At 43.5% G+C, this 14205-nt stretch overlaps 1 protein-coding gene across 2 annotated transcripts in view; it reads left to right on the plus strand.

The window, feature by feature from the left end:
• PDS5B (PDS5 cohesin associated factor B) overlaps positions 1–8429 on the plus strand; it is a gene marked incomplete at its 5' end in the record, with an annotated part of 97292 nt that extends 88863 nt beyond the window's left edge. For both annotated transcript variants that reach the window (XM_084264677.1, XM_084264678.1), the window contains 4 exons: positions 2414–2856; positions 2949–3050; positions 5879–6020; positions 7525–8429. In XM_084264677.1, the coding sequence (XP_084120803.1) occupies positions 2414–2856; positions 2949–3050; positions 5879–6020; positions 7525–7560 (723 nt within the window). In that variant the 3' untranslated portion in view covers positions 7561–8429. The remainder of the gene's footprint in view (positions 1–2413; positions 2857–2948; positions 3051–5878; positions 6021–7524) is intronic.
• Positions 8430–14205: the final 5776 nt, after the last annotated feature.

A 14205-nucleotide genomic window follows, 5' to 3' on the forward strand; every position in this document is an offset into this window, starting at 1 on the left:
AGCAGCTCCTCTACGAAGAGAGGCTGGGGGAGCTGGGCTTGTTCACCCTGGAGAAGAGAAGGCTGCGGGGGGACCTCATTGCAGCCTTCCAGTCCCTGAAGGGAACATACAAACAGGAGGGGAATCAACTTGTTCAAAGGGTAGACACTGGCAGGACAAGGGGGAATGGATTAAAACTAAAGGAAGGAAGGTTTAGATTAGATCTTAGGGGGAAGTTTTTTACAGAGAGAGTGGTGAGGGGCTGGAACAGGCTGCCCAGAGAGGTGGTGGATGCCCCATCCCTGGAGGTGTTCAAGGCCAGGTTGGATGGGGCCCTGGGCAGCCTTGTGTAGCTCCAGGCCTGGAGGTTGGTGTCCCTGCCTGTGTCAGGGGGGTTGGAGCTCTCTGATCCTTGGGGTCCCTTCCAACCCAGACCATTCTATGAGTCTATGTCATGGTTTAGCTCTAGCTGGCAGCACAATACCACATGGTTGCTCCTGCATTCCTCCTGTCATCAGTGGGGTAGGAAGGAAATAGGAAGAAAATGGTAAAAACTCATGGGTTGGGATAGAGACAGTTTAATATGACAGTGTCCTGGTTTTGGTCAGGATGGAGTTAACTTCATTTGTAGCAGCGGATGGAATGCTGTGTTTGGGAGTTAAGATGGGAGTAGTGCTGATAACACCCTGATGTTGTTAATTGCTGTCAGAGAGTCAAGGACTTTCTCAGCTCATGAGAAAGGAGGGGCGAAGCCAGGACAGGTGACCGAGCTGGCCAAAGAGAGTATTCCACGCCAGTTACGTCCTGCCCAGGATATCAGGGGCTGACGGGAGGAAGAACAGGGACGGCTCCGGGACGCGCGGTTCTCGGGGGACGGTCGGGTTCCGGGACGGCTCTGGGTGGCACGGCCTGAGCTGTGTGGTTCGGTGAGAAACTGCATTGGGTATCAACAGCTTCATATATTTTTGCTTTGAAGTCCTGTTAGCATTGTTACATTGTATCTTTCTGTTATCTTACTAAACTATCCTTATCCCAACCCACGGGCCTCTTAATTTCTTGATTTTGGGGTTATTTGCCCTTTTCTCTTCCTTTTCCCTTCCCTTACTTCTCACCCCCCCCTCTCTTCCCTTTAACCTGCTCCTTTCCTTTAAGGAGCAGGCAGCTGCGTGGATCTTGGCCCTCAGCCGGGGTGAAACCACGACAGTCAGTAAAGGAAGAATAAAATAACAATTCTAATGAAAGAATATGCAAAGCAGGTGACACACAGTGCAGTTTGCTCACCACCTGGGAACTAACCTCATGCCCCACCCCTCAGGAGACACCCCTTCTCTCTGGCCAGGTTCCTTCCCCCCTGCCCCACTATATTGAACATAACATCCTATGGTAACAAACACCCCTTTGGTTAGTTTGGGTCAGCTGTCCTGTCTATGTCCCCTTCCAGCTTCTTGGGAAAACTAACTCAGTCCCCAACAGAAACCAGGACATTGGGGAACAACTGGTCTTTATGAAACTGAGGCAAAGGTGGCATTAAGTATCTCAGCCTTTTCCTCATCCTTTGTCACTGTGTTTTCCCCTGCATCTAATAGAGGATGGAGACTCTCCTTAGCACTCTCTTTCTTGCAAATCTATAGGAACATTTTTCATTGTCTTTACAGCAGTAGCTAGATTAAATTTGGAGATGGGCTTTGACCCTTCTGACTTTCTCTGTGCGTAACCTCATGACATTCTTGTCCTCCTGAGTTACCTGCCCCTTCTTTCAAAGATCATAAATTACCCTTTTTATTTCCCTGAGTTCCAGATTAGTTTCTGTTCTGAAAGCTTGTGATTCAGAAAACCGTGTATCTTGATATGTTAGAGGGAAGGGAGCTTGGCAGTCTTGAGAAGTGGGCCCATGTGAACTTCATGAAGTTCAGGTGCAAGGTCCTGCACCTGACTTGGGGCAGCCGTGGTATCGATACAGACCAGAGGATGAATGGATTGAGAGCAGCTCTGCAGAGAAGGGCTTGGGAGGGGTACTGGTGGATGGAAAATTGGACATGAGCTGGCAGTATGTACTTACAGCCCAGGAAGCCAAACATATTTTGGCCTGCATCAAAAACTGTGACCAGCAAGCAAAGGGAGATGATCCTCCCCCTTCTCTGCTGTGGTGAGACCCTACCTGGTAGAAGCAGGTCCAGAGGCATTACATGCTTCAGTGTTTTAACTGCTTACCTTTGAAATAATCTTTCTCTCTTCTCTGGCCTCTTGTATGTATTTATGTATGTGTTTATGCTTTTCAAAAGCTTTGGGAATGGATATTGTGGGCAGTCTTAGCAGACAACTTGTGTAACTTGATTCTTTATCCTCTTGGTAGGGCGTAGTTTCTGTAGCTGTTGTGTACCTAACAGATTATTGTACAGCTTACCTTTTTAAAGCTGTAAACTTGCCTTTTCAGTCAGAAATGGAGAAGCCTCGAGGAAGGAAGAAACCACCTATCACAGATTCAGAAGAGAAACTCAGCATAGAGGATTTGAACAAACTGGGTCAAGAGCAGAAGCTTCGAGGAAGCCAACGGGGAAGGAAGAGACCCGCGGTTGTTTCGGAACCTGATGAGACGCAATGGCCAGAGGAAAAAAGGCTAAAGGAAGATGTAATAGAGAGTGAGGATGAACAGAACAGCCCACCAAAGAAAGGGAGAAGAGGACGCCCTCCCAAAGCAAATAACGGGGCAACAGCCAAGGAAGAACCAGTAGCCAAGTCATCGAAACGGAGCAAAAAAAAACAGGCGCCGGCGGCTCCGGCAGAAGAGGAGGAGGAGGAGGAAGAAAGGCAAACTGAAAACATTGAGCAGAAACCAAAAGGCAGGCAAAACAGGACACTGAAAAGAACACCACAAAGGTAAGTGGATCATCTTGTAAGCTGCCATCTTTTTTCTCCTTGGACATTAGTTATAACTTGATGCTTTGCAATTTGGGTCTTCCTCAAAACAGAGCAGAGCCATCTGAAAGTAGTACAGTTGAATCAGCACAGTCCACGCCACAGAAAAGACGAGGAAGGCCATCAAAAACACCACCATCACAGCAAAAAAAAGTGTAAGTGGTGAATATTTTCTAAAGTTGTGTTTAGTAAAAATTTCAATTCAGCCTCTGTGCCCTCAAACAATCATTTCCTGAAAAGATTTCTGAATACTTTAATTGACCATTAAGAAAATAAATTGTCATTGTTATCTCTAAAATGTTTTCCCTTGCTGCTTCTCCTGGAGCATCTCTCAAACCAGAGCAAGAGGCTACGAGTTAAGTGTAACGTGCTCAGGGAGCATGTGCGTAGCTTTGCTCTTCTAGGAGAAAAGTCAATAAATCATGAGGGCCTTGAAGATAGAGGGCTTTATTAGGACTTCAGGGAGCAAAATGTGCTCCTGTTTGTTTTGGATAGGGAGGAAGAATCAAATTGTTCCTGTGGTGAAACAGTCTTGTGGAGAACAACTTTATTCTGAGTCTCCTTAAATAAATGTTCGCCTACTTTCTGATTTGTTTGATGTCTCATTATCCACTTAAATGGTTTCCAAATTAATAAAATGTGTTACAATCTGTGAAGGACAGTAGCTCTTGAAAATTCTGAGGTGTAATAAGCTCCAGAATAAAGGTAAAATCTGTGGCTAGCCTCATCTTCTTGTGCTTGGTGCTAGAAGCTACAGGTACCTCTGTCTTCTCTGTACATGTGCATGCTCTGTAGCTAAAGCAGAAGCAGACACCTAGACAGGACTTGTTTGCTTGGTTTGGGGTTTTGGTTGGTTGGTTTGGGGTTTTTTCCATGCTGGAGATCTCTGCTTGAACAAGCTTGTACCCTCAATTCAAGTTCTAGTTCCACACTGGATCACATGTCCTGTAACTTTGCATGCCTGATATCCCAACCTTTCAAGTGTTCCTTCTCCCCACCTCAGGTCAAACTTCTGCTCCTTTACTCTGTAACCAGAAACACAGGTCCCAACACTGTCTTGGCTACTACAGAAGTCACTACTACATGAGTAGAGGAACAAGAGTTGGAAGCCGCTACTGCCATGCAGAGAAAGCATGCCAAAAATTCATGCACTACATGGCATTTGTCAAATATGCCCTTTAGTAAATGCTGAAGTAGCTTCTGATTCACAGAGCAGCTGTGGCTGCCCCTCCCTGGCAGTGTTCAAGGCCAGATTGGATGGGGCTTTGGGCAACCTGGGCTAGTGGAGGGTGTCCCTGCCCATGGCAGGGGGGGAAAAACTAGATGATCTTTGAGGTTCTTTCCCACTCAAACCAGTCTGTGACTCTCTGAAGTCAGTGAAATCGGTGTGTTTCTTTACCCCGTTTCAGGGTTCAGTTACTGGGTCTGTTCCAGATTTCATCCAAAAAAATACTGTGTATTTTTTATTTTTTGTGATCAGGTGACCAAAATTTTAACTGTCCTTTGTTGAAATCTGCAAAAACAGAGTGAGACCCCAGTAATTCCTTGGTCTTCAAAGTGGATTTTAGTCACACATTTGTCCCTTTTCTACATACACGTTTACAGCAGTTTTAACTGAAGTGAATTGATAGGCTGAGCAGCATGGTGTACCACAAAATACAATCTATTTAATCCAAATGCTTAAAGTTTTCTGGGCTCCTTGGGAACATATTTGGCATAAGAATTTTGGATTTTACCTGTGAAGTGATAGTGTATAACCTATTTCTCATAGCAAACTGGGTTACAGATTAGCACATGTGAACTGCTTTCTTTTTGTAATTTGTGAGAAGGCAAACCTGTGCTGTTTGTGCCAGTCATAGAAGGCTTGAGCTGGGCTAATTCTGTGTTGTTTCTCAAAGGACATCATGTTGGTTGGTGCTGAAACCCTCACTGTACCATAATTATTACATGCTCCTCAGAGACCGTGTTCTGTACAGATTTTAGCCTGCTTCTTTGGTCTGAAATTTACCACCACATGTGGTTTCACGCTGTCAGAGGACAGTAGCTTGGGATTTAAATGCCCCCACTGGGGATTGAAATGTGGTTTCTTGCCTGCCTGGAACAGTGTTTCTGGTTTAGTTTAATCCAAAAAAGTCACCTAGTTTGGGTGCAACTTGGTGATTCAAACTAGATGAGTGTGGTAAGCAGGGGGAGTCAGGGATTTGATTCTGAACTGTTCCAGTGACCCAAACCAAACTGGTAATGTGGGTGCCTGCAGCTGGGTAGATTTGGATGCATACCTACTTGGCTGTTGTTTTTAAGGTGTAGAGGGAACTAGTTCTTGTTTTAAGCAAATGGCTGCTTGTTGCTTGTGTGTTCAGCTTCCGTGACTAACAAAGATAATTTAAGATATTGTTGATTGATTCTTGTGGATTATCCTGCTTTAAGGTATTTATTATCCTTAGCTCTCAGCATGAGTTAGGTTGGAAGATTTGCATTTAGGTTTGTTACAGTGTTGATCTCATAAAGAGCAATGTGGGTTGGTGTAGATCTGTAAAAATAGAGATGAGGTTATCTAAATTTTGTTGTGTTTCAATTCCTGTGGAGCTGAGGTAGATGGAATTGAATAGAAGGGGGGGTAAAAAAGCAACCAAGTGTTCAGTCACTGGATGTTTGGCTTTTACTGCTAACTGGTTACTGCTTTGTTCGCTGCCTCTGGCCTTATCCTGGCACTGAAGACACAGGTCTGTCTGGTTGTTCAACTGCATGTTTCTAGCCCTCTCTTCTAGAAGAATTTGATTTACAAATGCTGTTGTCCAGCCTCCTAGTTCCACTTCTATTCCATGTGTAGGTGAACTAGATAAGGGATTACAAGGTAGAAGTGCTATTACATGAAAATTGAAGGCTGCTGTAGCTGCAGAGTAGAATGCTTGCTCTCACAAGGTTTACAGGTGTGCAGACCCATGTACTGTGGAACTGATCCTTCTTTCTCTTCCCATTGTAGCCGTGGGGGACGTTCCAAACAAGCAGCCAGTAAAGAGAATGAATCCAGCGAGGAGATGGACGTATTTCAGAGTAGTTCACCTGTCAGTGATGACATTCCCCAGGAAGAAGTCATGGAAGAAGAGGAAGTTTCCACAATCAATGTAAGAGAAATGCCTGACATTTTCTTTGTTGAGTCTTTGTGGTGTCCTCTGTGTGTTGATGTTCAGAGAATGATTTCTGTTCTTAGAACTTAACCTTCTTCCCTGAAAATGAAAGGGTTGACAACTGCTACTGTTGTGTAGTGGCACTGCACTGTGGTTTCCCAGAAAAGCTGCATTTCTCACAGAATGACAGCTTTTGTCAAGCATTTTAAATATTCTGTTCTGTGTACCTTTTGTGGTCTGTGTGCCTGAGTTGTGTGGGAATTGTCTTACAGGTAACTCATGCCCATTCCTCACAGCCAGGTTATAATAGTGAATAATGTTTCTTGATACAAAACAGGACCAGAAAAAATTGAACAGTACTGGAAAATAAGTATGGAATCTCAGGGTAGAATCCTAAAACAATTTCTTCCTCTTACCAACATGTACATTAAAATAAGTTTATTTCACACAAATACACTAGAAATATCAGCAATACTGAAAATGGGACCGTGACTGCCCTCACGCTTTTGGACACATGGTGACAGGAGCATCTGAATGTATTACACCTCTGAAAAAGGGAAGTAGAGTACTTTGCTGGGGGATGAGCTGCTGGAGAAGAGCTCTGTGGAGAAGGACCTGAGGGTCCTGGGTGATGCCAGGTTGGCCATGAGCCAGCAGTGTGCCCTGGGGGCTGAGAGAGACAATGGGATCCTGGGGGGCATCAGGAGGAGTGTGGCCAGCAGGTCACAGGAGGGGATCCTCCCCCTCTACTCTGCCCTGGTCAGGCCCCACCTGGAGTGTTGTGTCCAGTTCTGGGCTCCCTGGGATAAAAAGGACAGGGATCTCCTGGAGAGAGTCCAGAGGAGGCTACAAAGATGATGAAGGGTCTGGAGCATCTCCCCTGTGAGGAAAGGCTGAGTGAGCTGGGACTGTTCAGCCTGGAGAAAAGAAGACTAAGGGGGGACCTAATTAAAGTTTATAATTATCTTAAGCAGGGGATGCAGGGGGAATCAGCCATCCCCTTTTCAGTGCTCTGTGGGGATAGGACAAGGGGCAATGGCTGCAAGTTGGAGCACAGGAAGTTCCACAGCAACATGGGGAAGAACTTTTCCCCAGTGAGGGTGCCAGAGCCCTGGGACAGGCTGCCCAGGGAGGTGGTGGAGTCTCCATCTCTGGAGAGATTCCAGCCCCGTCTGGACGCCTGTCTGTGCAATATGAGCTGGGGAGCTGCTTTGGCAGGGGGGTTGGACCCCATGATCTCTCCTGGTCCCTTCCAACCCCAATGATTCCATGATTATGTGGTTTGATACTTGTGAGTACTTGAAGGACGCAGGCTCAGTAACATCCAAGTTTTGTCCTGGTCATTGAGATTTGTACCTGTGATAAAATGAGTGACGAATGCCGCTGTATACAGCTACTCCAATATTATTGTGAGAATAAGCCTTTATTTCCATTATAAATAACCCTATTCTTTACTTTTTCCCCATTTTCCAGCACATTCACAGTGTTTTTCTCTAAACAGGTCCGTCGCAGAACTTCCAAAAGGGAGAGGCGATGAGCGAGCGTGTAGTTATCTCAGCCTTCCAGGTGAAAGCTTTGAAGAATGCTTTTAATATAAAGCTTGAGACTGAATGAACCTGTTAGTGCACAATGGGGTTGCTGGAAAAAAGAAAAAAAAAGACAAAACCTATTTTACTTTTACTGCCCCTGCATTTGCAGTCCCTAGGTCACAAGCTTTAGCCACACACATGTTGGTATCATTAACCGTGGGGTTTTGTGGAGTGTAATGTGCGCTGGCTTTGTAGACATACGAACTAAAGAAGAAACCTGTAAATAGTTCCTTTTTTTAATGTTTCTGACTTCTAAAGTGCTTGTATAGCTTTTATCTGCGGCTTTAAACTGACAGTACCCCACACTGTTTATTGGATCTCTTGATTGAAAAGAAAGAACAGTTTGAAAATTGATCTCAAGCAATATCTGTCAGTGTTGGTATTTGTACTCTTGTTGACATTTAACTGTGAAAAAAGAATAATCAGTTGAACGAATAGTGCCACTTTCTTTTGCCACTATTTGTTGAGAAGAAAAGAGAAATGGTCCTTGTTTCCTTCCTGAACCTAACCTAGTGTTTACCTTTTGGCACCTGCATATCATCAGAGGTGCTAAATTGCTTTCTTTTACGGTTGAACGATGTTGGATCGAATAATACAAGAGATGCAAACGGTGAAAGAAGTTGTTTGACTTGATTTTACACCTCAGTATTGATGCCAGGCTTTTCTGGACTTCTAGTGGCATTGAAAATTCCAAAAGGATCTAAGATATTTTAATTTTAAAAGTGTGTTATTAAATAATGTACTGAATACCCCACCCGTTTTTTCTTCCCCTATCAGTTTTTATTAATCTACTGTATCAATAAAATTCTGTAACTGAGTTTTTAATAGTCTAGTATGTTAATGTGTATAGATATTTCCTTCTGAACATGATGTTCACAAAGAGCAAATTATTACTACATTATAATATGAAATCTGATATATAAACATTAGTGAAAATACAGTTCTTATTACAATGTAAAGTTAATCACAAAGAAAAATTTTATTGATGCAGTGTGTCTTTATAAAGCTGTTCTTGAGAGCCAAGTGTTTTGTATTTTATAGTGAAGTTGCATGTTTATGACAAATGTGCTGAAAATGGGATGTAATGTTTTTTTGGAAACTCGTATCTAGCAGTAGTATATGGTAGGTTGCCTCATGAGAGAACCTTTTATTGAGAGTTTATTGTACCTTTTTGGGGTTTTGAGCCAATTTTTTTTTGGTATGAAGAGCTAAGTTTTTTTGTTGAATAACCAGCTGTTGATTATTGCAGTCAAGGTATTCAAGATTTGGATGAAGCTCCATTTTTATTTTGTGCTACCATAGAGAAGTTGGGGTTCTGGTTTTGTTGGGGGTTTGGTTTTATTTAGGGGTTGGTTTTTTTTTTTTGGTATAATCTGCAAAAAAGAAAAAAAAAAAAGAAACAAAATACTCAAAGCAGTATCCTGTATGCAGTTTTACAGTTTACAAACTGTGTCTTTGAACCAAAACTTCTAGGTTACTACACTATGCTTAGCCAAGCACACATTTCAGGTGCTGTTCTCCTCCTGGTTCCCTGCAGTGACAGTATGGGGGAAATAAAAAGTTTCTGATTTAGGAAAACTTTATCTTGCTGAATAATGGAACATTCTCATATAATCCATCAGTAAATAAGATACAGTTGCAAGGTGGCCTGTAAGGATTAAAGGATAATACTAAATCACAGATTTACCAAGTTCCAAACTATAATATCACTAGTAAAGGAACTTTTACAACTTTTCCTTTAAGCTTTTTTTTTTTTTACAATGGAAAAAGGTATTAAAACAATTAGATTATTCTGCCTCCACTTAATTTCCCTCTCCCCTTCCCTCCCCACCCCCCAGTATTCAGCTTTTCAACATTTATACCTATAGCTATGGGGGAAACACTGCCTAAAAAGGTAATTGTGGGTGATTTGAATTGACTTTGAAATAGTTGGCACAACAGAACTGGCTTACTACTTCTGCTCCAGCAGTGCAAATGCCAGCTGCTGGGGTTTTTTATGGTATAAAATGATTGAAAGCTAGCTTTATATTTTCCTCTTTGACAGAATTGCACTGAAAACGTTTATGGAAGATGTACCTTTAAGTCCATTTTATACAAAAATATGAAAAACTGATGCTGAAACCTGCAGACTCTCGAGGCTTTATGTGCATAAACATGGTTAGTTTCACCTTCATTGACTATTGATGCACATGATCATCAATAATGTTTAATGTAAATTTAAAACTATAGTTTTGCAATTTAAATGTTGGATTTCTTGGGTTATAATGTGTACTTCATTATTTCTTGAGAAATAGGCAGAGCAAATATTTCATTCTTCTATTCAAACCTCTTCTGAGTTCATTCTCATCTCATATAAAGAAAAAAATGAATATTTTATGTACTAACATTGAGATCTGCGTACAGTAGCTACAGTAGAGTATAATTATGTATAAAAGATAAATTGCTAACATTAAGTTAGCATGCTTTTCTGCAATGATAATGTTAAGTTTATAAAAATGTACTGTATTACATTAAAAGATCAAATTGAACTCACTGTAACAAGTTCCAGTATGAAATTTTTATGAGATTACAGAAGTATCTTGCTGCACTTTGCAGCAAATTAAGCTGATTTGGGTTACATTTCCTTTTCTTGCTGCAGTGCAACAGGAAACTTTCAGTGATCTGTAGTTCATATGTAAAATGCAAACAGTGATTATAATCTTGCTACTAGTGTTTAAGAGTAACTCACTCTCTGATTCCAGAAGCATGGGACTTTTGGTTTTGGTTGGTTTCTTGTTTTTACTTGTCACTGAGATGAAATAATATTTTGGGCTAGCAAAAGAAGGAAAAGAAAGGAAGGAAATTGTTTGAGGGCTCTAGTGTGAGTGCACCTCTTCCACCTCAGAAGGTAGGGATAATCTAGAATTCTGTATTAACTCTACTTGACTCTGCCAATTGATTTCATTTTCTAGCAACATTGAAGCCTTTTTCAAAGACTTTGACATTTGCTGTTTTGACATTTTGATTTATGTGAAGGAAAAAAACCTTAGAACTTACAAAAAAAACATTCATATTAAAGACATTTCCACTGAAAATGAATATGCTCAATTTGTGAGTAACTTGGAAAAAACACAGGCTTAAGCTGAAATACTTGATTGTGGCATGACATTTGTCACCTGATATTGGGGAAAAAAACCCCAAATGGCAAACCACCACCAAGCTTCACCTAGAGGGAGTGTGTGCAGGTCTCTCTGTGTTGTTTTTCCATGTCTTAAGTTTTGCTGGATTATCTCAGTCTGCTTTGGTGAACACAACAGTAGGTTTTGGACCCTGCAAGTTTTCATCCCTGTGGGGTTTGTCCTTAGACACGTTTGCCCTACGCAAATACAGGGACAGAATCAAGTGCATTGACATGTGTGAATACTCTGACACTTGTGCACACAGGGCATGGAATGGGAAGAGCAGACATGTGCCTTAAAACTGCATACCCCAGGCATGCAAAATCCTGAGGTTGTGGATGGAAATATGTTTTAAAGCTTGTGTTGGAATATATATATATCTGTATTGTAAAGATTGATGCATCTCTGCCTCATCAAGGTAGGTACAGTAAATATTTTACTAAGAAGCTGTTAAAGACAGACATTCAGGTGTTACCACTGTGTTTGTCCCAGGCAGAGTGTCTACAAACTCCTGAGGAAGATGAATTCTAGGTGGCCATCCTGCGAGTCTGATGGTCTGTGAGGACCAAAATGATAAAATTCACCTGACCAAGACCTCAGTCCAGTCACCCCCCAGGAGCAGCAAAACCTGAATGCATTCCTGTTTCCTGCTATGCTCACAGATGGCCAGAGCAGTCTCTGCATCTCTGTTGGATGCTGCCTTTACAAAAGATGCACCAATTCAGGTGCAATTTCCTGACACCAACACATTACCAGACTTCTGGCTGCCTCAGCAGGTTTGTCCCACTCACTTGGGACACCCACTTCAGTGTGTGCAGTAGAGCTGCTGGTACTTTGTTGCTGGTGGAAATGAAGGAGCTGAATGATGCCAACTGGGATAGAAACACAGCAGAAATGCAGTTTGCTTTGAAGAGAGGCTGGGGGAGCTGGGCTTGTTCACCCTAGAGAAGAGAAGGCTGTGGGGGGACCTCACTGCAGCCTTCCAGTCCCTGAAGGGAACATACAAACAGGAGGGGAATCAACTTTTTCAAAGGGTAGACACTGGCAGGACAAGGGGGATGGATTAGAACGAAAGGAAGGAAGGTTTAGATTAGATCTTAGGGGGAAGTTTTTTACAGAGAGAGTGGTGAGGGGCTGGAACAGGCTGCCCAGAGAGGTGGTGGATGCCCCGTCCCTGGAGGTGTTCAAGGCCAGGTTGGCTGGGGCCCTGGGCAACCTTGTGTAGCTCCAGGCCTGGAGGTTGGTGTCCCTGCCTGTGGCAGGGGGGTTGGAGCTCTGTGACCCTTGGGGTCCCTTCCAACCCATGCCATTCTATGAGTCTATGATTCTGTTGGCACTACAATACAAAAGAATGCATTGGAATGAAATGTTCCTGCCCTAAAAAGTTTTTATGTTGAGCAGACGTGCTGACAATGTAGAGCAGCTTTCTTCTAGAGTCACAGCACCTTGAAACAGTCTCCTTTGGAACAGCTGGCTCTTCTGGTCGCTGTTTTAAGTTTTCAGGTTGCTCTGTTCCTTTCAGTGTGTTCATATTCTTAAGAATCAGGTTCTTGCAAACTAAAGGTATTAGTAGGAAGAGTTTGAAATCCGTGTGTAATGAAGAAATGTTCATTTTGAGCAGGAAGGGTTTTTACAGCCGTATCTACCGATGCAGTAGTGTTAGATGAGTGTGATGCACACCACCATTCTGTGGAGCCTTCGACCTGCAACACACTACATGGCAGTAGAAACTGCCTTTGTTTTCCCCAAAAGGCAGCTGCTGTTGTCCTTCCATAAACATTTCAACAGATAAGAGCTGGAGGAGAAAGGGCACAAAAGCTTGATAGGCTTATTTACCTTCCATTTATCTTCTGCTGCATTCTGTGTGGCTTAGGTGATGGAAAAACAACAGTGCATGCAGGTGTGTTGGGTGAGAAGTGGGGTGTTACAAATGAGTTTTTAAACTGAAAGGTGCTAGAGAGATGAGGCAAGGGCAGGGGACCCACGGATCCCCCTGAAGGGAACATACAAACAGGAGGGGAATCAACTTTTTAAAAGAGCAGATAATGGCAGGACAAGGGGGAATGGACTAAAGCTAAAGGAGGGAAGGTTTAGATTAGATTTTAGGGGGAAGTTTTTTACAGAAAGAGTGGTGAGGGGCTGGAACAGGCTGCCCAGAGAGGTGGTGGATGCCCCGTCCCTGGAGGTGTTCAAGGTCAGGTTGGATGGGGCCCTGGGCAGCCTTGTGTAGCTCCAGGCCTGGAGGTTGGTGTCCCTGCCTGTGGCAGGGGGGTTGGAGCTCTGTGATCCTTGGGGTCCCTTCCAGCCCATGCCATTCTATGATTCTATGAGAAAGCAGTTGCTCAATACCAGATGGCCAGTGATAGGACCTTCTCTGCAAGATGAAAGCCTAGATGAGGGAGGGTAAGTTAGCAGTGATGATAGCATTGTTTACTTAAGAAAGAAGAGCTGAGGGTATATTGCTTGCTCTGTTTTGGAGGAAGAGGTTGGAGTCTTGAAATATAAAATGTGTAAAACCAGGCATAGAATTGAGACTAGTGCCCAGGGTGTTTGTGGAAAGGGGGTCTCAGCTGCTGCTGAGGTCAGATGTTACTAGCAAGGGATTTGGAATAGGTAAGCAAAAGAGGTTTTTAACCTCCATAAGTAGGAATGTAAGGTAAAGGCAGCGTCCATGTAAATGAAACACTAAAAATGAGGCAAAAGAGGACAAGAATATGTCATCTGGAAACAAGAGCTCTCAAAGCTGCCTGATAACAACAGTCTTTGCATGTGCACCCTGTAGATAGCAATGTGGAACTGTCAGTAATGATGTCTCCTACAGTGCTTCCCATTGAAAGGCTTAATGTGGCCTCTTCCCTTAGCAGCAGCTTCCAAAGCTGATGACCCAGTCTTTCTGAAGAGGGCTTTAAACTAAAGTTGTGAGGGGAGGGGAACCTCAGTCCATCTCACTCCTACCAGTTTGATGTCAGTGCCAGCAACAGATGCCCAGAGCTGGAGGAGGGTCACAGGTCAGCAGGAGAGCACCTGAAGTGCAGCACAAAGGAACTCCAGCCAGTCAGTCAGCTTCATCAGGGCCCAACTGGAATGCCTCTGTGCAAAGGCTCCTAGCACAGGGAATAGACAAGAGGAGTTGGAGATGTGAGGACTCAGGGACACTGGTGGGATGGCTCCTGTGACTGGCGTGTTGGTAAGACCAGTCTCTGTAGGAGGGACAGCTGGAGTGCATGGAAATCCCGCCTGGGGATGGATGAGGAGCTGACAGACTTAATGGGTCAGAATTAAAGGGGGAGCAGGGACAAAGGATGTGGTTCTGTGAGGCAGCAACAGGCCACCTGACCAGGGAGATGGAGCAGATGAGGCCCATTCTTAAGACTGACTTGATGGGCCTCACTGAAGGTCTTCTGCCTGTTGTCCTGATCCTACAGAGGCTTCTGT

This window comes from Gallinula chloropus (assembly GCF_964237585.1).
Source record: "Gallinula chloropus genome assembly, chromosome: 1".
NCBI lineage: Eukaryota > Metazoa > Chordata > Aves > Gruiformes > Rallidae > Gallinula > Gallinula chloropus.